Source organism: Ursus maritimus, unplaced genomic scaffold, assembly GCF_017311325.1.
Source record: "Ursus maritimus isolate PB19 unplaced genomic scaffold, ASM1731132v1 scaffold_2, whole genome shotgun sequence".
Taxonomy (NCBI): Eukaryota; Metazoa; Chordata; class Mammalia; order Carnivora; family Ursidae; genus Ursus; species Ursus maritimus.
The window spans coordinates 94,515,920-94,540,352 of NW_024424452.1; the positions used below are offsets into that span (position 1 = coordinate 94,515,920).

Sequence of the window (24,433 nt, forward strand, 5' to 3'; positions counted from 1 at the left end):
CTTTCCTCTGTGAAGCCAAACCACTGCTGGGACCTGCCCCAGCCTGTGAAGTCTGAGACTCTAAAGGCTTATTTACCTGGGCTCCCGGCCTCCTAAGAGAGGAGAAGGAGGGGGATTTGAAGGGCTCCAGCCACTCAGTGTGCGGCCTACCACACACCGCCCCGCCTCGTCTGAGGATCTGGGATTGCGACACCGGCTCCTTCTGCTGGTTAACTATTAATGAGTTCTTTGTCACATCCTCTTTCCTGGTGGTAGGCAGCGGAGGGGGCAGTTCCAGGAGGGTGAAGGCTTCCTGGAAGCCTTGAGTTCAGGGAGCTGGAGAAGTGGAAACAGACAGGCAGGTGGGCTCCAAACCCCGAGGTGGGGGTGGGGGGAGCAGCAGTGCTGTTTCTCTGGAGGACGTGCTGGGGGTCTCTCTGGGTACTTGTTGCAGCGGCTGGCCCATGGACAGAAGCTGCTCCTGCTGACTCGGGCTGGCGGAGTCCTGGAATTCTTACAGGGGTCTAGACACTAACATTAGCGGAGTATCTGTTACGCGTGTAAACAACTGAACGCCCATTTGCTAATTACAAGACTTCCCCCGCCCATCTAAACTTATTGGACTAAGAACTGAAGGGTTAGAAGTGCCCGGTTTAATCCACATTTTCCCCTGTAAGGGTTCTCAAACCAGCTTCTTGGACTTAACCCTCAAACTGTAGAGAACTTTCTATAGTTCTCTATAGAGAACTGTTCGGGGGCCACTGACAGCCTGGACTGGGTAGATAGGAGTCTCCTTTAAATAGACACTTCGAGGCAATGGTTTTCCAAAACAATGCCCCGCAGGCTCTCCTGCACTGCAGGGCCAAGGTCCAGACTGGGTGACCTTCCACTCTCTCTAAAAGCCCCCTGACCCTCACCTGGGGGACGAGTGTCCTCTGAGACCAGCCTCTCGGTCTAGGCCTGTTACTGCCGTATCCAGTGGCCCTCAGGCAGAATTGCACCCAGAAACCCACACAGGAAGCTGTTCTCGGGCCAGGTGGGGGGCGGGCGAGGAAGCTGGTCTAGTTATGCTTCAGGTCAGGTCTGTTTGCTGGCCCTCCAGGCTGGCATTCCTGCCCGGGAAGGGAGGGGCTAGGAGACCAGCCCTTAGGAAGCTGGGGGCATGACTCACAGGTAGTTACCTGTCCTAGGGCTCCCTGCCAACCTGCAGAGCAATCCAGAGGGGAGGCCTTTCGAGTTTATTCCTGTTTATTCCTCTTAAGCTTTCCTTGGGTGAGTTGCGCTTTGACCCCTCCCTGAGGAACCTAAAGCTCCTGCAAATCATCCCCCCCCCCCCGCCCCCACTCCAAGCAGGGATTTTCCACTTTTTTAGTTTTCCCTTGGGAGGGGGTCTGGTGCTTTCCAGGGTCCTGGATGTTTGGGTCTTTTCACCTTGTAGCCCAGTGACAGGTCTGGGCAATAACACCCTACAGACAAGCCCTGATCTTTGTGTCCTCTGCGTGGTCTTCTGTCCAGGGCTGTCCAGGACACAAGATGAAGCTGACCCCTGTGGGCCTTGGAGAAGTGCCAGGTGCAGTGCCTGTCACAAATGTGAGTGCCCTTCCCTGCCGCCTGGGGCTTTCTGTTTGCAGCGGCTCCCTTCACCACCAGCCCCGCCCCGCCCACCCCCACAGGCACCTACAGGCAGCTGGGGACTGATGAGCTTGCTCTGAGGCCTCTGAGACCGACCCACCTGCCCAGTCCTGTCCTGGGGGGTGGGGGTGCAGTGACGGCAGATGGGCGTGCCAGCCGCCAGATTCCTGAGACCCGCCCTGCAGTGGATGACGCCCAGGCGGGGAGTCTCCAGAGGTGAGGCCGTTCTTTAAAAACTGGGAGCCAGGAGAGGAGACCCCACATTCAAGGCGTGCTCTCGGAGGCCATCTGGAGAAAGCAGAGCAGCAGCACGGAGCGAGGTATGTTACCTGCCTTCCCCTGCCCGATGGGGGCCAGGCGTGGGAGCAGGGCTGTCAGTGTCCCTGGGCGTCTGGGGCCTCGCTGCAGGGCCTGATTCATTCCTTGTTCAGGGAGGTCACTGGAGCAGGCGCGCTCACCTGCAAAGGCTAGGTTAAATGTCTGCCATTGTTTGAGTTGCTTTTTCACATCTGCTAAGTGTCTCAGTGACTTAGAAGAAAGCAGCTTCAGATCCGGACTGAGCACAAAGAGAAGTGTAAAGTGTGGGCTGGCCCAGCTAGAGCTCTTCCAAGGGCCACTCCGATGCCTGCTTGTGGGGGATTCCAACCCCGGGGGCGGGAGGGCAGATAGCACTGGATGAAAACCAAAAAGTGGGTCTCCCTCTTGGGCCGTGATTAGCTGTGCAACCTCAGGCCACCTGTCTCTTCCCTGGGGCCCCTGACTCTTCTGGGAGGGGGTTGGAAGGCATGGTTTCCAGGCATTTGCATGTGTGATGTAAAGACACCAGGAGCCCCAGCCCCTCCCTGCTCCTGCCTTTTCTACCCCCCTCAGTCTGTGGCTGTCATTGGGGCAGAGCATGCGTCCAAACCAAGGCAGAGGTGGGCACTGCATGATCAGGGGTGGGGGCATGCCTCTGCAGGGTTGGCCTGCCTGCCTCCTGGAGGGACCCTTCCAGGATCCAGCCTCAGCCTCCAGAAGCCCTGCTGTGGGGCTGTCCTCCTGCACAGCCCCAGGCCCTAAAGGGAGACATTTTGAGTTGTTTCCAGTTCAGATGAAATCCTCACTCCCTTTTTAAATTCTGCCAGGCTTCCCTATCCCCCATCGTATCCCAGCGACCTGCTTAGCTCAGAGCTGTGGTCACCACAGCCTCACCCTCAGGGAGTCCTGGGTGGTATTGGAGACTATGCCAGGCGCAGAGAGGCCTCGCCTCCAGGCCCTCGGACACTTTGACCCACTCACCTTTGGGCCTGCAGACGGGGCCCAGCCCTGAGAAAGGCCGGTTCTGTTTCTTGGGGCAGCAGCAAGGCCTCGGACTTTGCTATAACTCCTCCCCTGCAAAGGGCCAGCTCTTTTCTGCTCCCCGCATTGTCTTTATGACTGTGTGAGCAGGGAAGGGCCTACCCTCTTTCCCTCCCATCTCAGAGCGGGGAAGATGAAGTCTGGGAGGGGATGGCATTTTCCCAGGGTACACTGTGAGTCACATGCCAGCTGGGACAGGGGTCCAGGGGTCTGGTATTTTCCAAGCTTTTGGCTACAAATGTACCTGCTGCTTAGAGGCACCCTAGGTCAGGACCCTGAGTAAAGGGCGCTGGTGCGCCTTAGGGTTTGCATTGTTTTCTCCAGGCTGCTTTGCCCTCCCCAGGTGCGGTAATCTCAGGGGATTCCCCCACTGGCTGAAGATGAGGCCACTCCTTCTCCTGTGCTTTGGTAAGAATCCCTTCCCATCCTTCCAGGCCCTGGTCTATAGCAGGGAGGGGACAGCCATGGGTGGGAGGATAGTGTACCAAAGTGTGAGCATCATCTGTCACCCTGTTGTCCTTCAGCTTGGAACACTTGCCTCCTGGGGCACCCATGGGGTTTCTCTGCTCCTTTGGGCCTTTGGGAAAGACGATTCCCTGCCTCTCTAGAGAGGCTCCCAAGTGTCTTCTTAGTCCTACCTGGGGTGGCTCGTGGTTCCCCAAGTGCCCTGCCCAGCTAATTGCCCAGCCTTTCACTCTCTCGCTGGTTCCAGAGCCATCATGGCTGGGTTTTACAGTGGACTGCAGCCAGGCACTCATGAAGTGTGGCTGAGTCCACTTTGCAGATAAAGGAACAGAAAGCACGCCGGCATCTCCCAGTCTTGCACAAATGGTGAGCTGCCAGCCCTGCTCTGGCTGCCGGCAGAGGCCAGCCTGCAAGTGAAGGGATTGAGGAGTGTGTCCTGGTGGCTGAGCCTGTGCCTGTAACTTGATTCTAAAAAGCCACAGATGGAGGCCACATTTCAGGATCATCCCAGGGTTTCCGATGGCCAGCATTTCTCCTTCTTTCCTTTTTAAATTACGGGTTGCAGAACATGAAATCGACTTTTTTTACCTAACAACATCAGGATTCCAGTCCTTACCTCCACCACCGGTGGGAACATGCGTGAGGGAAGGGGTCCAGTCTTGGTGATTTACGCTTCCCTGGGGGAACACTGGGGTGGCCTGGTGGGCTCTCCTCTGTCTAGGCTATTCCCCAGCACCCCTGTGATTTCAGTCTGGCCCGGCCTCCTGTGTGCCCAGCAAGCCTGCTCCCGTGGGGCCTGCTATCCACCTGTTGGGGACCTGCTCATCGGGAGGACCCGGTTTCTCCGAGCTTCATCCACCTGCGGACTGACCAAGCCTGAGACCTACTGCACCCAGTATGGCGAGGTAGGTCCTAGCACCAGGGCCTCCAGGACTGGAGAAGACGGGGTGCGGTGGGGTGGGTGAGCCTGCCTGTTGTTCACAGAATGCCTAGAGTGTCTTTGGGATAGCCGCAGCTCCGTGCACTGTGGAGGGTGCAAGAAAAGCCTAAGGCCAGATCTCTGCCTCTAAAGAATTTTCTCCTTCACTGGGTGAGAGAAAACATCCTCAGAATTAGCTGAATGGCCCTCTTCTCCCTTCTGCTTGATAAAGCTGGCGTCTTTCCTCAGTCCTCAGGCAGGGGCAGGACACTTTTTCAAGTCTTGGGAACAGACAATCAGATAACTGTTGATCCATTCGAATGAAGAGTCTAACGTGTTGTCTATGGTGGGCAAGGTCAAGGCTGAGGGAGCATAGGTGGTGGGATGTGTGCACTGGGTAGTGTTCTTGCCATGGGATGAACTGAGTGGGGCCATGGTCACCGTTTGCCACCATCTCTTTGGCCAGTGTTGGGAAATGAGTGTAAGCAGAGCTAGCGGGAGAATGTTGGATTGTGGGCTGGAGTTGACCTATGTTTTGCAGTTGCCATGTATGAAGAGCCAACTTACTTACCTCTCAGCCTCGTTGGTCCCCTCAAGCAAGTGGGAAACATCCCAACTGCTGTTAGAGGACATAAGTCAACAGGATAGACGAGGAAGTGATGAGGCCAGTGAGGGGGTTCAGCGACTCAGCTGATAAGTAAGAGCGTGAGCTGAACAATCCAGAAATTTAAACACTTTGACTTACATCGGTTAACAGTCCCCGTTTAGTCAACTGAGTTCTTCAAAGGGCTGTTGTGATTTTTCTTCTACATGTCTTTGGACCTTTTTTGGAGGAACGTTGGCTTCTTTTCTTTTCTCTTTAACAAGGTGGGGGTCGTTCTTGGTGTCTCGTGTTTACCAAAGTTGAAACCACTTAGTATTTCCTTGTTTCTGACTGCATGTCTCATTTGGCCATTTTTCTGCCCTGAAACCAAAGGTTTGGACAAAGGAATGTGTGAGGGAGGAGTTTTCCCTGAGTCTTCTAGACTTTTCAGAAAAAGAGAGAGAAATACGGAGAGAAAGGGAGTGAGAGAGATTGACTGCCGTGAAGGAGACTTGGGTCCTCCATGGTGTCCTCTTTCCGGACTGTCCTTGTCGTTGGGATGATGGAGGTAGCATCCGATACGGCCTCTGGGCCCCACTGCCCTTCTAGACTCCAGTGTTCCGTTGGCTACTTTCAATGGCAGGTGGTACTGAGTAGTGGCTTTGGGGGTGCTGAGCAGAGACGGCTCTGGTTTCTGCGTCTCACCCAGTTGGATGTGGGAAAGCCAGTTTGACAGTGTTGGGTAAGACGGCCAGCATAAGGCCAGGACTCCCTGTGGGCCCAGATTACTCCACAAGCATCAGGGGACCTGGCGGTAGTGAGCTTTCTAGGCAATGGAATGGTTTTTGCTGCTCCCTTCCCACGTGCCCTCAAAATCTGGTGTCACTGAGCCATGTCTAAAAATTTCAGGGAGACTTCTGCTGACTTCCTTCCCTGAGCTGGCCTGCCTGCTGGGAGGGGAAGCAAGGAGAAATACAGAGCTCCTGTGCTGGGACGTCCCCTCGGCCCCAGCCCTGTCTGGACAGCCTCTGTCCCCCAAAGCCTTGGGCTTTTGGCTTCACCTTGGCCTGCCCTCTGCCTCTCTCAGATGCTGCAGGCCGCCACCTCCCTTCCCTGCTCGTTTGCAGCCCCCTGAGAACAGACTGGTGCTTGCAAAAGCGAAGTCTAGACTTTTGCAACCCTGGGGATGGATAAATTTCAGCCTTTTGCTGTTGTGAAAGTTGAAACACATGGGCTTTTTTTTCCCTTTCCTTTTCTGTAAGGGGAAAGAGAGCCCTGCAGCCTCTTTTTGAGAGTAGACGATGGGGCATCTTGAATGCAGTGTGTAGGCCCAGGTCTGCCACTAACTTGTGGTGTGATCTTGGGCAAGCTATTACCCCTCTCTAAGCCTTAACTTCCTCTTCCGTGAGTGTTAGATGAAAGGGTCTTGAGGTTTGCTCCTGGCCCCAACTTTCTTTGGGAATGAGCTGACGGCTGAGAGCCAGCTTCTGTCCGCCTGCCTTCCCCCTCTTCCTTGTTCCATTGCCCTTTCTCTCTCTCTTACCTGCCTAACGTCCTAGAGGCTCCTGGTTGACAGCAAGGAAGACACACGCAAAGGCACGGAGTCCCTTCTAGGGCTCTGTGCAGATGCTCCCTGAACCCTCGCCGGGTAGCGTGGTAGCCATGTGATGAAAATTAGGAATCGGTATTTTAACTCTGCCGACTTCCAATTTCAGTTTTTAAGTTTAGTGTATTCTGTTACCAAATGCTACAGAGAACAGCTCTAATTTATGAGGCACGTGTTATGTGTTCCAGACATCATACGAAGAGTTTTACAGAAACGATCTCAATTAATTTTCACGATGCTTCCGTGGGGGCGCTTGTTACCTCTGTGTGTGGTTGGGAGGGTTTGGGTGTGTGCTGGGACCCAGACTGCAAAGGGAAACACACAGGTGTCGAGTTTTCTGAGGAGTTAGAGGTGGGGGGCATACCGGGCAGCCCCAGCTGGAGATGAGGCGTCACACGGAGCTGCATTCCTGTTCCTGCCTCTGTCTCCTCTCCCCTTCACCCCTTCCTCCCAGCTCCTGCCCTCATAGACACACCTTCCTTAGGGTGAAGCTTCTGGTTAGTGCCTCTGTGCTATTTCTGTGACATGGTGAGCCCTGAGCCAAGCACAGCCGCCTCCGGCACCTGCCGTCTGCCCCCTGATGTGGCGTGAGTGCTAGTGCGCTGAAGATTTACGACTCTTGGACACTCTGCACCGCTCTTTCCCCTGCTCTCAACCCTGGTGGGACTCTGTGGAATGGGAGTTGCAGCAGCAGTGGGGACTCCTTCCAGCTCCAAAATTGTCTCTCCCGGCTCTTGGTCTCAGAATGTGGCTCCTGTTCGCTTGCCACCTCTTTTGCCTGATTTGGTCTCAGTGGCTAAATCCTATCAGCCTCGACAACTGCTTCTGTGGTTTTGGTGTCCATACTGCAGCCCTTGCAATGGACATAGGACTTGGCCAGCTTTGCCTTGCGATATCCCACCCCCACCTTTGCCCTTCATAGGTCTGCCTGCCTTAATTTCCCTTTCACTATCCAAGTTTGGACCCAGGCTGTTCTTTACCAAAATGGCCCTGTCTCCTTGTTCTCCTTCTTTTATTTCCTAACTAACCTATGGGTAGACTCACTATTCCCTAAAGCTCAAGGCATGTCTGTGTTGCCCCCTTATCCTTGTTCTCTTCTATGCCTTCTCTGAGCGTCAGCTCCTTATTTGAAAAATGAGAGTAACAACAGCACCCAGCCCAACGAGTGGTTGTGAGGACTGTATAAAGGATTGAGCCAAGTGACCACGGCTGGTGTCTGCAAGACACTAAATGTTCCCTCCCCTCTCCCCGTACACACCCGCCTCGTGGCACCTGTGTGTGCTTGCACAAGTCACCCCAGCTGTGAATCGCACTCCTGAGTATTTCTTCCCTGATTAGGACACCCCCTCGCATACTTATCGAAATCAACCGATCCTTGGGCCAGCCCACTCTGCTCCCAAGGTAGCCTCTGTGAGTCTGGTCTGCAGTGGACTGTTGGAGAATCTGGAGGCAATCACCGTTAGCGAAGTTGCCCTGCCAGGGGGTGGGGACCTGGTTCTGATCCTGGCTCTGAGACTTTGATGAGGGATGTGACCTTGCTAGCTCCTGGGTTCTCTCTAGACCGCCATTTCTCCATTTATGGATGAAGGAGTTGGGTTAGTCGGCCTTTGTGTTTGCTCAGTCCTAGCATCACTGCCTGCTTCTCGGAGATGGCTGGGCTGTGTGTGACCCCATGGGTTCATCATGGTCTCTCCCAGGCGGGGGCTTCTCTGCTGGCCGGGGCTGAGCTGTGTCCTTCCGGTCATCTCTGGGCTGCTTGAAGTGCCCCATGAACCAGTGCGTTTTCCCTGGAAGCTTTCCAGCCCTGATTTCTGCTCCTGACGATGTCTCCTCCAATGTTGTGTCTGCTTCCCTAAATGCTTTATTTATCTCCCACTCCCTCCCTTTCTGGGGGAAAACTTAATTACCCAGCTGCCTTAATAACAGTTTTACACAGTGCCTTCCTCAGGTTAATTAGCTGTGTAAACCCAACAGCTATCATTTTTATCTCTTGGAAACAAGCTGAAGAGCAGTAACCAGTTGATATCCCCTCCACCCCAAGACACACACACACACGCACACACTTGCACACATGCGTGTCAGTGCACCCCCGTGCACATACCCCAACAACCACTGCCTTTCTTGGACAATTGTCTGTTTTCTGGACCTTTGACATGGCTCATATCTAGGCAGAGGATGTGTTCATATATATCCCGAGCTCCTTACCCTCTGCCCACAGAGTACGTTGAGACTGCCTCTGACCAAAACGTCTGCCGTCCTGTTTCCCAGAACTTCTCAGCAGTTCTGAGACTTCCAAAGCTCCTGCCACTGGGGATCCACTCTTTGGGATGAAGCATTGTTGCCTTCCTTGTTTGAAATACAGACACTCTTGGGAAAGGCACCATATCAGTCTATCATCCACCGTTCTATCTCAGCCAGGGTTTGCTTATCAGAAAATTATCTGTGGCTTTTGTAATGGGTTCCAAGAAAGTAAAGGCCAGGATGGGTAAGTTTTGAGGGTTAGAAGGCCATGGATAGGGACATTGAGGGAAAGTGTTACCATCAGAAGGAAGCAGAACTTGGGTTGGTGGCATGTGAGATTCTTGGGTACTGGTTGTTATGGGCTGGGGAGTACAGCTCGTGGGGCTAGAAGGATAGAAGCAGGGGGAAAGATGTAATGGGAAGGCCTAGACAAACCTGATGGCCTCAGACTTTGCTGGCCTGGTCCCTCGCCCCTTGCTTTTGGGGTTCAGGTCCCTAGAAGTCTCAGCAACATTTTGCAGACCTACTTTGCTTCTTTGTCCTCAGGGGCTGTAGGAACCATTGTCACTGGCAGAGCCTGCAAAGTTCCAGACAGGCAAAGCAATTCTCTGCACTCAGGTCTAGGGAAATACCTCTGTTTCTGGAGAGGTCCAGGCTGGGGCTGAGGCTGTCCTTCCCAGGGAAGAAGGGAGGGAGCATCCTGACAACCAACTCTGGTCCCTGCCAGTGGCTGCCAAGTGACCACTGTGTCCCTTGAATTAGAACAGGGCTAGAAGATTTAGGGGAAGACACCCTGGGGCAGAAATCCCTGCTTTATCTCTTCCCAGCTTTATGGACTTGGACACATTTCTTAACTTCTCTAAGACTTGCTTTCCTATCTGTCGAATGAGTATACCCACCATTTAATGTAAAATACTGACCTCAGAGATTTTGGAAGGATGAGGTGAGATAATATATGCACAGTGCTCAGGAGAGAGCCCCGTGCCGTGTAATTTCTGGGTGTGTGGTACACAGCGTCTCTAATCAGCCTCAGAGTCAGCCTACTGAACTCGGTTTGGACGGCGAGAGGGCAGTGTTGAGTTAAGGCTTTGGTGAAGGTGTTACTTCATGACAAGCGAGAAGATGAAGCTGAAAGTGCCTTATACCACTGGGGCTTTCCTCCTCAGCACCATGGCAGAACCCGACCTGACCTTTACCGGCAATATCCGCTGACCTAGAAAGGCTGAGGCTTGTGGATCCCAGTGGGGTCTAATGGGGGCCTTGCTGCTCCTTCTGCCCGCTTAGCTGAGAGGAGTATTTCTCCAGTACGGCGTCTGGTTAGTGTCTTTTATTTTTTCCTTCCTTCCTTTGCATTCTTGTTCAGAGTGTTGTAAACTTCGGAGCAGATAAGCTGGAGTAGGGGAGATTCTCATAGCATGTGAGCGCAAGAAGGAGCCTCCTTATCTTATTCCATGCCTGCATAGTACCACCGAGGAAGCTCAAGGAGAGAGAAGGCTTTTTCTTGCAGGCAGCTGGAGTGTTTTTGTCCTGGCTTCCTTTCTTTAGGCCCTGGCTGGCAGCCATGACCCTGATGCTATCTCCTTAGATAGACTCAGGCAGCCTGTGGCTTGCTCTTGGGCGGGAGCCGGGCCCCGAAAACCAGAGGCTATTCTCCTGTTTCCCCCTCGAATGAGCTCTGTGCTCTGCAAAGACGCAGAGCTTTGATTTGCATTTACCTTCGTTTTCCCACCTATTTCCACCGCGATGCAGGCTCCTGCTGGCTCTTGCTCGCTCCTTGGCCCTCCCCCTAGCTCTCTGGGAGGGTTTGTCTTCCGGCCAGACTGCTGAGCTTCTAGAAAACTCCAGGATAAGGGAAGAGGCCCAGCCTTTCCAGATGGAGAGCAAGTAGGAGCCAAACTGGCTGGAGGCCTGACAGGCTGAATTGATAATAATGCTGCGTCTCTGAGGTAGGGCAGCCAGGAGGACGTTGGCCAGTTGACCCCAGAGAGGGGAGCTGCTGCAGCTGAGAGCTCCACCTCTGGGAGTGCCGGAGTCACGTAGCACACAGGAGGGGAAGAGCCTTGCGATGAGAAGCACGCACATGCATTTATACACATACTCACATAGGCATACAAGAATACATAGAAAGGGAAACTGAGGCTCAGAGGGAAAGAGAAAGTTAGCAGCTTGTCTTCACGTGGGCTTCTGCCCCAAGCTGCTCTATTTCAGGTCTCCATCCAGCTGGCTGGTTGACAAGCAGAGCCACTTAAAATACCTATCCTGAGTCTGTTGGCTTAGCCTGTCTCTAAGGATTGCAATAAATCCCCCCTTTAGCTATGTTTCTATGATAAGCAGCACGTAGGTTTGAAGCCCACGAGGGCATCTGATCTTCCATCAGTGCCTGCACACGTGGAGGGAAGGTGGGGCGAGCATGGGGCACCCCTAGGCTCACTAGGAAGCCTGAGCCAGGAGGCAGGGTAAAAAGCCCATGCTGAACACCCCGGACGTTTTTTAGTTTGCTTTATTTTATAATAATGTCTATTTTCCTGAGTAAAAAAGCGAATATATATCCAAGGTATTAAAGTTTAAAATTATTAAAGAGGAACAAATAAGGAAAAACCTTCCCTATCATCCTATTACCCAGAAATATTGGGGTAAGCTGCGTGGGGTGGCCATTTTTGTAGGTCAGATTGGCTGAATATCAGCCATTTCATATGGTTCAACCTAATCTATTGGTGTATTCCAAACACTTCCTATTCCTTTAAATTTATGTATTTGAGATCATGACGTAGACATGTTTATGCCCAACTTTTGTTATTCATAAAACATTATAATGTCATCATTCTCCCCAAGTAATTAAAATGAGCAGTCTTTTTAATAGTTACATAATATTTCATCCTTTGGGGACCATCAAGGTCATTTCCAGTTCCAGGTTGAGCTGTTCTAGCTCTGGTGCCCCAGGCCTGAGGAAAGAAAGAGCCTTGTTTCTGGCGCTGTCTTGGCCAGGGATCAGGCTGGGATCAGGTCCCAGCAGAGCTGGGGAGAGAGCTCTGGTGACAGGCGGCCGGAAGGCAGCTGGCCCTTGTCTCTCTGCGGGACATGTGCTGAGTGCAGACAAAGGCTGGGCAGTGGAAAAGTTTGCCCCCGAGAGGCTGTGTAGAGTGGGGAGAAGGGCACGCTCACTGCCAGGGACCAAAATAGGATTCTGGAAGAGAGTCAGATTCCAGCAAAAGGCTTCTCTTGCCCAGAAAGGATTATTTTAAGTGCTCAGGTATTTATTTCAGCCACTGACACATCTACAGTTTCTGTGTTAACTGAGCTGGGTCAGCCTGAGAAGCCAGCTTTCTTCCCAAAGTGCTCTCTCCACCTTAGGCTTCCTCGTGGTCAGCGGCAGGGTCAGGCCAAGTCCTTTGAGTGAGACTGAGATTGTCACCCTTTACCATGCTTCCCATGATGTCTGTGCACCCACCTGGTTTCCTAGCAGAAGGAAGAGGATGACACAGAGGGAGGGGGAGAGAGGGAGAGGGAAAGAGGGAGAGAGGAGGGGAAGGTGTTAAGGAACCCTCTCTAGTGTTGGTGCTGGGGCCGACACGGGCTGTCGGTCAGTAGAAAAGTCACTAGCCTTTTTGAGCCTCATCTTTCACATACATAAAATGGGAATAATATTCCTTACCACGTAGGGCTGTTGTGAGGCTTCAATAGGTTTTCATATTCAAACTCCTAGCACAGTGCCTGGCCCATGGTGGGCTCTCTGTCACATAATTTTGCTATTTTATCACCTCCATCCCCCATCCGTCCTTTTAAACTCCGTGGCTGCAGGAAGAGAATGTCTAGTGATAATGAAAATGTTAGCTCTTACTGAGTATTTACTCTTCATTCAGTAAGTATGAAGGGCCTACTGTGTGCAAGGCACTTTTCTGAGCACTAGGGATTCAGGAAAGGAAGCCCTCGTAGAATATACATTTATAGCAGACAGTAAACATAATATAAGCAAATAAACAGACAATAAATGCACACTATTTCAAGTGGAGATACGTACTATGAAGAAAACTGGAGCAGGGCAAGTGGGGAGGGAGGGGCAGTGAGCGGGGAGGGGGAAGGGAGGCACCGGGGGCTAGATACAGGGCACAGGTGCTAGCCATTATTTGAACATTAAATGTCATACAATTATTGTTTAATAAAGCACTTTTGGACCTGATGAGGAGACCTCCAAGCCCCAGGAAGGGTGACAATTCTCTTACTTTGGAGGTGAGAGCTGGAAAGCTGGGTGGGTAGCAGAGGCTCAGAGGGCCAGGACTCCTGGCTCCCCTTCTGCTTCAGCACTGCCAGGCTTTGTCAGCCGTGGAGGGGGAAGATGGGTGTTGGGCAAGAAGTTTCCATAACCCCAGGCTCAGGCTCAGCATATTAACTCAATCCCTTTGGGACTGACCTGTCAGGTTAACCAGTTCCACAGACACTGCCCATACTAAGACATCAGCCTTACTGGCTTGTCACCTTCCCTGGACAGGGCAGAGGTTCAGGAGGTGGAAGGCCTTGGAGAAGCCAAAGCTTTCCCCTGGTTCTGGTGAGTGGAGGCCTTCGGGGAAAGCAGAGGCATGGGGTGTTTGGAGATACAGTTGTCCCCACCCAGAGGAGCATCAGGCCAGTGAGTTTCTTGTCCAAGCTTCTACTTGTGGGTGATTATGGAGCCCTCTGAACAGTGTTCTTTACGCTAGGCACAAGGTCTGGTACCATGGTAACTCAGAGAAAACAGAATTTATTTGTGTTGCATGGAGAAGTTGGGGCAAGGTCATGCTGTGTGTGTGTGTGTGTGTGTGTGTGTGTGTGCGCGCACACACATATAAACTAGGAGAACAAGGGCCATGTACTCTGGCCCTGTTCTTTTGCTTGGTGATCTCTGCCTGCTGTGGAGCCCATGGGGTTCAGTTCTCTCTCTTATCTCACTCCAGGGCATGGGCAGGCCAGGGAAGGTGTAGTTTTGGGGAGAGCTCCCCAGCGAGGCTGTTTCCTTTTTGACTGCCTACTCTAAACTCGATCTTCATGTGGGATCTCTTGCTCTTAGCCCCAGGGCTGCAGATTTCCTCTGTCTTATGCATTCCTGGCCCTGGGACCACCTAACCACAAAGCTCCGTTTGGTTGGGGACCCTCAGATTCTTTCCTGTGGTTAGGGAATGCCATACCTGGAAAGGGTCCTCAAGTCCCAGACGTCGGTGCTGGAAGGCCTTTGAGATCATCCAAATGTTACTGTAATGTTGGCTTCCTGAAGACAGGCTCTTTGTTTTGTTCACTATCATACTCCAGATCCAGAGCAGGGTCTAGCACATAGTACACACTCAATAAATATTTGTTGAATGATTGAATGAATGGTTCGATTCCAACCTCCACTCAATCTGCAGAGGAGAAAACTGAGCCTAGAAAATGGGGGAACAGAGCTAGGACTGGAACCCAAAGTCCTTTGCTGTGTTCCCTCTCCTTGATGCTCAGAAACTCAGTTTTCCCTGGATCTGCCAGCATTAGGTGAAATGAGATATAAAACTAACTTATACCCAGCACATGGAAGGTACGCAATTAAAGTGAGTTCCTCATCTTTTCTTCTTTTTGCTCTTGATATTCTCTTCAGATTTCTCTGTTTTTTTTTAAAGATTTAATTAATTTATTTATTTATGTATTTATCTAGAGAGTAAGCAGGGGGAGGGGCAGAGGGAGAAGGAAAACGAGACTTCCAGTCAGACTCTGTGCTGAGTGTGGAGCTGGATGTGGGGCTTGATCTCACAACCCTGAGATCACAACCTGAGCCAAAACCAAGAGTCAGACGCTTAACCGACTGAGCCACCCAGGCACCCGTCAAGTTTCTCTTTGAGGCAATGTTCTGTACCATTGTTTTTCTGCCACCTCACAGCTCTTTCCTGGCAATAATGCCTATCCACTGGTCACTTACCTGTACGTTAGGAGGAACACAAAAGAATTACATTCAAAGATGACCGATAGCCTTGTTTTAAGAGGCTAATCTGTCTGACGGTATTAATGAAACCAGTGGATCCCTAAGGGTAGGATTTCCATGGAGGGAAAGTTCTAGGCTATCAGGATGCAGGGGGAATCCTCTCTGGACCTCACCCACGAGGCTCTGTCCTCTCCCTGTCCCACAGTGGCAGATGAAATGCTGCAAGTGTGACTCTAGGTTGCCTCACAATTACAACAGTCACCGAGTGGAGAATGTGGTTTCATCCTCAGGCCCCATGCGCTGGTGGCAGTCACAGAATGGTAAGCTCCGGCCATCTCCAGGGGCCTAAACTTGTGGGAGGTCCCAGAGGGTGGGGGTGGTTAAAAGGTGCCCGGGAGCCCTTTTGGATGTCCCTGGCATTTCTTATGGTGGTGGGACATGCATGGTTGACAGACCTTCTGCCTCTATATTTGAGGTCTCTCAGATGCTGTAGGTAGAAGAATTTGCTAGAAGTTAAGGAAAGGGTAAGAAGAGCGAAGAATGCCTTTATTTTACCCCACTTAGTTACAATGAGCTCGTTGAAGGACTTGAACTTGTAGAGCAGACATGTTGAAATCCTTCAGCGTGTTAGGGTCATCAGGAGATGATGGGAAGGAAATTTGGCAAAGGACAGATGGGATCTTGAGTAGGAAGTATAGGGAGAAGCATGTTCGTACCATTCCTCTCCAAGAGGAAAATCAGAGGATCAAGCTTAGTGTGTCTGACTTTCCAGAGCTAATAGAGTCCAGAGCCTCCTTCAGGGCTAGAAAGGTAGAATTTCTCTGGTCTAAAGTTTCTACTTTTTGTCTTTCCAGATGTGAACCCCGTCTCTCTGCAGTTAGACCTGGACAAGAGGTTCCAGCTTCGAGACATCATGATGGATTTTAAGGTATGCTTCCTGGGGATGGCAGGGGTAGGAGAGGGAGACCCTGGGCCATGTGGGCTTGGGCTTATGGGGAGCACAGTGGCTTTGTCTCCCCAGGCTTGGGGTGATGGCAGCACATGGTAGGTGGGCTCTACTTCCCCAGGCTAAGGTGACACTTACCCTGGGTCTGTATCATGGTGACAGCAGAGGCCCACTCCTGGGAACACAGTGGCACCTCCAGGCCCCCTGTCCTGGCCATGCAGGGGTTATATCCGCTTCCTCTTTGTATCCCCCATCCTCAACCCATCTAATTAATTCAGCTCTGCCAAGTACCAGTTCATTGGGTCTGGTCAGTTATTATACAGCTGTGTATTCTTGGTATGTTTAATAATTGTGATGATGAGATTGAATTTAACAAACAGCCAATAACTGGCCCATCCTTATGAAAGATGTGCTTTCAGAGCAGCCCCCTTGGTGCGCCATGTATCATTCACTGCTGTTATTTCTCAGAGTACTTTTGGATTCTGCTTTTAGACTAGTCTCCCGAGATACTCCTTTGGGCAGGAACATTTTTGTTCATTTGTCACAGGTCTTTTTTTTTTTTTTTTCCAGAGAAGTTTTGATTTTATTCTTTCTACAGAAATAGTCAAATAATTAAGGATGAAGCTTGGTTAATAAGATTAGATGATCACGAAGGGTGATATCATTTTCAGGCGCTAAAATGAGCTGTGAATAAAAAGCAATAGGATCTAATTTCTTCCTTAACTCCGAAAGTTAGCTCTGACATCCTCTCTTCAAGAAAAGGTCAAAAGTATTTTGAGAAATGGCAGTATCATTTGAATAAATGCCCAGTCTCTAAAGGTGACAACTTTGAAGGGCAACGTCCATCTGGATGGATATTGTTAGTACATTGCTTGTTCATTACTCACTCATTCATTTACTCGTCCATTCTTGCTACGCACATACTGAACACTGGTTGTATGTTAGGTTTGGGGCCAGATGTTAGGGATCGAAAGATGAATGAAGCTAAATCGTGGTTCTCACATTGCTCTAGTGTCTGTCGGGAAGACAGGGACTGACGCTGAGGAGGTAGGACGTGTGCTCTGATATTGGTAGGAAATGGTGCTGGGAACACAGAGGGGTGTCCAGCTTGGTCTGTCTTTGGGGGTGTGAGTCACAGAATGCCCAGAAAAGGTGAACCTTTGTAGACCACTCATAGCCAGGCAAAGGGCAAAGTTCATTCTTGGGCCAAGAGAACCAACCCTAAAGTGCAGAGGCCTGGAGGCAAGAGGCAAGAAGGTATGTAACTGGGGAGGGGCCAACGGAATGCATATATAGGGTCTGGAGGGGAAAGTGTGTATGTGGTGGTGAGAAGTAGGGACGTGGAAGTCTACAAGCTGGTGAGAGATGAGTTTGCAGACATAAATGGGGAGGAGGGAAGTAGACTAAAGCTTCATCCATTCATTCAACAAATGACTAAGTGCCTCCTTTGTGCTCGATGTTGAGGGTGCAACTTGAACAAGACAGATGGGGGCCTATGGTTTACTGTAGTGGGTCTCAATTAGGGGATATTTGGCAGTTTCTGGAGACATTCTTGGTTGTCACGACTATGGGTATGCGACTGACATCTCACATGTAGAGTCAGGGAGGCTGCTAATCGTCTTCTGATGATCGGGACGGCCCACGCAAGGCATTAGCCAGCTCCGAATAGTAACAGAGCCAAAGGCTGGGAAACCGTGGTCTAGGGGGAGTGGAATCAAAAGCAGCAAGCCCACAAATAAATGATTGGAAATTGTGGTGACATTTATGAAGGAAACAAACAAAATGCTGGAATGAGGTAAGGTGGGCAGAGTGTGGGCAGAAGAATGTGCGCTAGATAGGTACGAAAAATCTCCGGAGGAGGTGACATTTAAGCTGAGAACAAAAAATGAGAAGGAGCCCACCAGGGGGAAGAACATTCAGGCAGAAGAAACAAGCTGAACAAAGGCTCTGAGGAAGGACTGAGCATGGTGCAGCTGAGGGCTTGCTTGGAAAGATGGAGGTGCACAGGACACCAGGTGAGCTGAGGACACAGGTCCACATGGCACAGGACCTGGCCAGGAGTTCAGACTCATTCAAGAAGCGCAGGCAGAGAACTTGAATAGACCTCTCTCCGAAGAAGACACACAGATGGCCAGCAGGCCAGTGCAAAGATGCTCAACGCCATGAATCCTCAGAAAAATGCAGATCAAAACTGCGCTGATACATGACCTCAGGCTTGTTAGAAGGGCTGTGATCCAAGACGCACGCTGCACGTGCTGGCGAGGATGTGGAGAAAAAGGACCCCTTGGGCACCGTTGGTGGGAATGTAAACTGGTGTAGCCCCCCGTGAAAATAATATGGAGGTTCCTCCACAGACTGAAAACAGAGCTACCCTATGATCTGACAATTCCACCTGGGTGTATATCAGAAGGAAATGAAATCCCTGTCTCGAGGAGATATCTCTACATTCGTGTTCATTGCAGCATTATTCGCAGTAGCCCGAGACATGGGAAGAAGCTAAGTATCCATCAGCAGACAAACAGAATGTAATCCCTGTCCATGTATCTATCCGTGATGGGATATTCAACTATAAAAAAGAAGGGAATCCTGGCTTTGGAGACAACATAGGTGGACTTTGAGGGTATTCTGCTAAGTGAAATAAGTCAGACAAAGAAAGACAACACCACGTGTTCTCACTTATATGTGGGATCTAAAAAAGCTGAACCCATACAGATAGACACTAGAATGGTGGTTGGCAGGGTCTGGGGGCGGGGGATGGGGAGATATTAGTCAAAGGGCACGAACTTCCGGCTGTAAGATGATGAAGTTCTGGAAATCTAGTGTACAGCACGGTGACTGCACTGAACACCGTATTATATTCCTGAAAGTGGTTAAGAGTATAAATCTTACAAGTTACCCCCCCACACACAAAATGGAAATTATGGGAGGGGATGGATGTGACACTATGACAACAATTATTTTGCAGTATGTACGTGTGTCAAATCGTCACATTGTACATCTTACATGTATTACATGTCAATACTATCTCAGTAAAGCTGGAAAAAAATAGTGGGAAGCTATTCTAGGGGCGACACAGTCCATTTTGTGCGTGGTGGTGGGTGGAACCAAGGTGACAGTGAACAACGGGAAATCAGGTGCCATCTTCTAGAGAGGTGAGGGGGATGGGCCCTGAAGCTGCAGACAGGGCCTGGTGTGGGGTCTGTTTGGAGGCTGGGTTTCTGGACCTGTAGTCTGAGGGTGTGGTCCAAGCTGGGAGCCCTCAGCATGAAGACAGCATTGAGAGCCCCGAGAACCGGGTGAAAGTGCAGGGGGAGGAAGGACGCGTCATGCTGAGAGACTTGCATTCCATCTTTAGCTAATGCAGGTCGTGGAGGGGGCTCGAGCAGGAGTGACGAGGTCAGGTAGTCATCTAGGAAGGCCTCTCCAGTGAAGTGGAGAGAGAGGTTGGGAGGGCCCGGACATTTGGCTGTGGGATAATTTTCTGGCCTGACCGCCTGGGTTGAGCTAGGGATCCCATTCTTCTAGAGTATAGATCACCTTTCTCTTGGTTTCCACAGTTCCCCTGGGGAAGATCTGACAGGGCCAGTGTTTGTCAGGAGGACCCAGATGCCCCGAAGCCCACTTGCTCCCTCTCGTGCCCCTTCTCCCTCCCTCACTGTAATTCTTTCGGGGGAACCACCTGTGCACCCTTAGGAGCCTGTTTCGATGATTGTGTCTCTCTGGTGTCCCCTTCCCATCAGTCAGTCCATCCGCAAGACCCCCGTGCTGTCTGTGTCCCCGCAGGGGCCCATGCCCGCTGGGATGCTGATTGAGCGCTCCTCGGACTTCGGCAACACCTGGCAGGTGTACCAGTACCTGGCTGCCGACTGCACCTCCGCCTTCCCCCGGGTCCACCAGGGCCAGCCTCAGAGCTGGCAGGATGTTCGGTGCCAGTCCCTGCCCCAGAGGCCCAACGGGCGCCTGGATGGGGGGAAGGTAGGTAGAGGGGAACTCCGAAAAGTAGGCTCAGGGTTGTGTGTTGGGGGGCGGTCCCTGGCGTCACGTTGCTCACATAGTCCTCCAGCCTCTGGAGAAGAGATGGCCCCTGGGTGTGCCTCGCTGTCTTTCCTGCTCCCTAGCTGCTTTCAGAATATTTGCTGTTTGTCCCCTTTGCTACTCAGGAGGAATATTTCAAAAACACGTTGAGGGCACTGCATAACCCAGCCCCGCCCTCTTCTTTAGCCACCGCCCCCGGCTCCTTGGCACGTGCCCATGGTGGAAAGGGTAAAATCCACTCTGCTTCTGTGCGAGGACTTTGAGATGGTTATTTTAGATTCAAGTGAGCAAATGACACAAATTGAATCCCATCTCTGATTTCACCTTGATAGGGTTGAACACAAGAATGAGCTTTCTCAGTTTAATCCCTCCACCTGGCCCTTGGGGAAATTCAGGTACAAGCCACAGCTGCAGGTCACCGGCACTTACACCCTGAGCGAGAAACCGAGAAACCGAGAACCTGCCTCTAGAAACAGCTCAGAACTCTCGCCCTGACTCCTCCCACCTGGGCTGGGATTCTTGCATTTCTTTCGTAACTGCCTTTCCCCTCCCTGCCACTTGAGGGAGGCTGCGGGTTCTGTCCTGCCTTCTCTGGCTCAGGCTCCCTCCCTGTGGCTCCCCTAGGCACCCAGTGCTCAGCGAGCTGCCCTCCCTGTGGGCGGTGCCTCTTTCCTTCGCAGTTACAGTCCAGCCCACATCCATGTTAATTAGCCACACTCCCTAGACACCAGATCAGAACACAGGACTTTTTCCTGACCTGTGGAGGGCTGTCATGAAAGCTCTGGGACATTCAGGTGAAGTTCCATAGAATGAGTTGTTTTTATGAAAAAGGAAAAGCATCGTGGAAATGGGGGTTGTCTAGAGGGTGGTGGTGACCACCTCCATGAATCCTTGGGTCCTGGACCTTCTCATTCATCCAAGGTGTTTGGAAAATTAGTTTTCCCTAAACCCTCATGTGCACATTCTGCATCTTACCATTATTTTTGACCCAAGGAAATCAGGAAATTCTTGGGGTATCTGTATTTCCAAGTAGAGAGAAGTTGCCGGTACACACACACACACACACACACACACACACAAGAAGTTGCCGGTACACACACACACACACACACACACACACACACATTTAGGGCCCAGTGATCATTTCATTCCGTCAGGTGGTTGGCAGCCCTCACATCCGTGGTCTGCTCAAGGCTCCCGGTGAGAAGGACCTTTGAGCAGTGTGACAGGGATGGGGCTTAGGTGGGAAGGGAGACTTCCTCTGAGCGTGGGGTACCCCATTTACCTCTTCCCGAGGCCTTCCCTTCCCTCTTTCTCTGTAGGTTCAACTTAACATTATGGATTTAGCATCTGGGATTCCGGCCACTCAAAGTCAAAAAATTCAAGGTCAGTGTGGTTACTCCTCTTGCTTGTGGTGGAACTATGGGTGGGAAGCGAAACTTGGAACTTGGGACTTTGAAATGGTTGGTTGGTTGGAACTTGGGTCACAGAAATTCCCTGGTCTTTCATATTTCTGTCCACGTGGTTGGGTTTAATACTCACCCTGCTTGTTCCATTGGGCTGGGTGGTAGACTCAGGAGGCCTGAGGTGGAGGGCAGGGGTCTTCTCTGCCTTGGGAGGGTTGAGGGCTGAGAAGGATGGCTCCTGATATAACCAACCTTAGGAAGGCAGGGAAGATGGGGTGGTGAGATCAGAATTCCTTTCCTTATTCATCCAGCCAGAGGAGACTCGATTTTGCATCTAACTTCCTTTTTTTTTTTTTTTTTTTTTTTACTTTCCCTTCCCCAACCCCCTCCCTCCTCGTTGCTTGCCCCCTCTCAGAGCTGGCGGCAATCACAAACTTGAGAGTTAACTTCACCAGGCTGGCCCCTGTGCCCCAGAGAGGCTACTACCCCCCCAGTGCCTACTACGCCGTGTCCCAGCTGCGTCTGCAAGGCAGCTGCTTCTGCCACGGCCACGCCGACCGCTGCACCCCGCAGCCCGGAGCCTCGGCCGGCCCCTCCGCCACCGTGCAGGTGACAGCCCCGGGTGGGAAGGGCTGAGGGGAGAGCAAGACCAAAGCAGACGAAGGCCATTCCTGGGACTCCTATAAAACGAGGACTTGGGTCTTTTAAGATTTTAGCAATGGTGGAAAAGAGTCTAAGTGATGATTCTTTCAGAGATCAGAATTTTGTAGCACTTCCTTAATTAAGCCTACCTTCTGGCTTGTGAGGGTTTGATTTTCAGTCACCTGTAAGCGCATCTGTGGGTCTTGAAGGAGCTTAAGGCAGTGCAGCTCAACCCTGGCTACATGTTATAATTTCCTGGGGATCTTAAAAAAAAAAAGTGCCCAGACCTCCTTCCTCAGATATTCCAGTTTTATTATTGGTTTTTAAAGCTTCCAGGGGATTCTCAGCACTGCCAGGGTGGAGAGGCACTGGTTTGGGGACTCTAGAGTCCCATCTGGTGGCGAGGTCAGGGGCAGGGTGAGAGAACAGAGCGCTGAGTCAGATGCATCGGGGATGGGAGGGGGAACTTCAGCTTCACCAGCAGCCCTGGGGGTTTTGCTGGGAAACCACATGTGAGAACCATCAGTAAAGGAGAGAGAACTTTGGGCTCCGAGGCAGAAGAAGCTGTCATTTCGCTTTTCTGGGGCTTCTTTTCTTCTGTTCACATAGGGAGCTCATTTACCCTGGCGGTAGACGGGCACAGGGCAGTCGTGTAAAACGGCCTGCAAGGGAAACACAGGTGAAGTGAGCCCTGGGCAGCTTCGTCCTTCCCATGGCTGGGCCAGCCCCTGCCCAGGGCTGCAGAGGAGGCCAGAGGGAGACCGGCTCCAGGAATGTGTCATGTATTAGGGCCTAGAGACGAACACAGGCCGAATCGGACTGCTGACGGATGAGGAATACAATGTGCTGGGAGATGGAGAGGAGGGATAGGGCACGCCCAGCCCCAGGGGCTCCCGCATCTGGCCACACCCCCCAATCACCACTTTAAAAAGTACCAATGTCTGGCCCTTGTCCCTGAGGTTTGGATGGAACTGGGCCTGGCAATGGTATTTTTTTTTTTAAAAAGCTTCCCACGTGACTCTGGCGTTGCATCCAGGATTGAGATCCAGGAAGACCCGATGAAGAAGGTGTCATTCTAGCTGGCAGGATCTTACTGGTGAGGGGAGAGAGGAGGGAATTCCAGGCAGAAAGAAAAACATCAGCGAAGGCCAAGAGGTGGGGAAAAACAGGGCTGTGCAGGACACAGCTGGAGGTTCAGCTTGGCTGTGCTGTTCCGAGTGGGAAACGAAGATGGGGCCAGTGCCATCCGAGTCTTTAATGCCAGGCTAAGGGTGTCAGGCTTAATTCAGAAGACAGTGAGCACACAGTAGCTATTCTGTTTTTATATCTTAATGAGTCTAGTAACGATTGATCATAGTGGTCCCATTAGCCAAACAGCCGCAGTCAAAGATTGTTGGAATATAAACTCCAGAGGGCCCACAAAGTTCTAGAATCGTAGTTTGCCAATAAGGGTGTCTGGGCACCTTCCAGGTGCTGCTTTGAACTGGGGATCGTGGGGATGTCCAAGGGCAAGGAGTGAGTTTTTATTTATTTATTTATTTATTTATTTATTTATTTAAGATGTATTTATTTGAGAGTGAGAGAGTACACGGGGCGGGGAGGGGCAGGGGGAGAGGGAGAGAGAGTCCCAAGCAGGCTCCACTTGGAGCGCAGAGCCCGATGTGGGGCTTGATCAGGACCTGAGCCCAAACCAAGAGTCAGATGCTCAGCCGACTGCGCCATCCAGGTCCCCAGGAATGAGCTTTAAAAAGCCTAGTTAGAGTAGAAGGGCCCGTGCGCGCACACGCACACACAAACCCACAACAGCACACAAGCAGGCAGCTGGGAGTGTCTCTGGAGCTGAGTGAAAGCTGGAAGATGTGGGCTCTGAGCTGGACCCTGAGCGGTGGGGGGTGGGGGGGAGGGGAGGGGAAAGGGCAGGTCCATCGCGGGGACGTTCCTTTGATGATTATTCCTGATAACAGGTGGCCCCTTTTCCAGGTCCACGATGTCTGCGTCTGCCAGCACAACACTGCTGGCCCCAACTGTGAACGCTGTGCACCCTTCTACAGCAATCGGCCCTGGAGACCCGCAGATGACCAGGACCCACACGAATGCCAGCGTAGGGTCCTGGACTCACCGTCTCCCCTGTAGTGGCTGGGTGGGGTGCTGGCCTCTCTGGGCCTCAATGATCTCACCTGGACACAGGGCAAATCTATTCTTTATTATTTAAATCTAATCTTGATCGCACCCCGGTAATATAAGCTTTCCTTACTCTGTGGGGATGGAGGGATTTTGTGTTGCAACCACCCTCTGCCTCCCCAAACCTTCTTCTCACCCAGGCCCAAAGGTCCAATGCCACATGGACTTCATGGTATCCCCAGATCCACTTTCTTCTGTCCCCTCCACTTACGTTGTCCTGTCTAGGCCATACCTGGTTTCCTACTTCAGAGGGCCCCCTGGAGTCAGGGCCTTTGTCTGCCCAAGTGGGAGAAACAAGGGTCTCCAGCCCAGAGAGAGATCCGTGGTGGCAATGGGGGAGCGTTGGGATGGACCATCAAAGGGCTCCCTTTTTGGCCCCACACAGATGTTATTCTTGGGTTAGTCCCCATACTGGGGGGTAGTAGGCCTGAATTCTTACTCTAGTCTGCTTTCTTACTGGCCATATAACCTTAAATGACTTAGACAAGCCTCCCTGGGCCTCAGTTTCCCCATTTCCTAGACCTGAACTTCTTGGAGAGT

General features: G+C 51.6%; 1 protein-coding gene across 5 annotated transcripts in view; it reads left to right on the forward strand.

Annotated features, from left to right (window-relative positions):
• LAMB3 (laminin subunit beta 3) overlaps positions 1 to 24,433 on the forward strand; it is a 61,758-nt gene that overhangs the window by 22,332 nt on the left and 14,993 nt on the right. For 4 of the 5 annotated variants that reach the window (XM_040636383.1, XM_040636381.1, XM_040636384.1 and 1 more), the window contains exons 5-13: positions 1,495 to 1,931; positions 3,293 to 3,357; positions 4,165 to 4,319; positions 14,889 to 15,003; positions 15,538 to 15,611; positions 19,413 to 19,604; positions 20,987 to 21,050; positions 21,486 to 21,679; positions 23,693 to 23,813. In XM_040636383.1, coding sequence (XP_040492317.1) covers positions 3,330 to 3,357; positions 4,165 to 4,319; positions 14,889 to 15,003; positions 15,538 to 15,611; positions 19,413 to 19,604; positions 20,987 to 21,050; positions 21,486 to 21,679; positions 23,693 to 23,813 — 943 coding nt within the window. In that variant the 5' untranslated portion in view covers positions 1,495 to 1,931; positions 3,293 to 3,329. Of the gene's footprint in view, positions 1 to 1,494; positions 1,932 to 2,944; positions 3,358 to 4,164; positions 4,320 to 14,888; positions 15,004 to 15,537; positions 15,612 to 19,412; positions 19,605 to 20,986; positions 21,051 to 21,485; positions 21,680 to 23,692; positions 23,814 to 24,433 lie in introns of those variants that run through there. The other variant, XM_040636385.1, reaches the window with a different exon arrangement.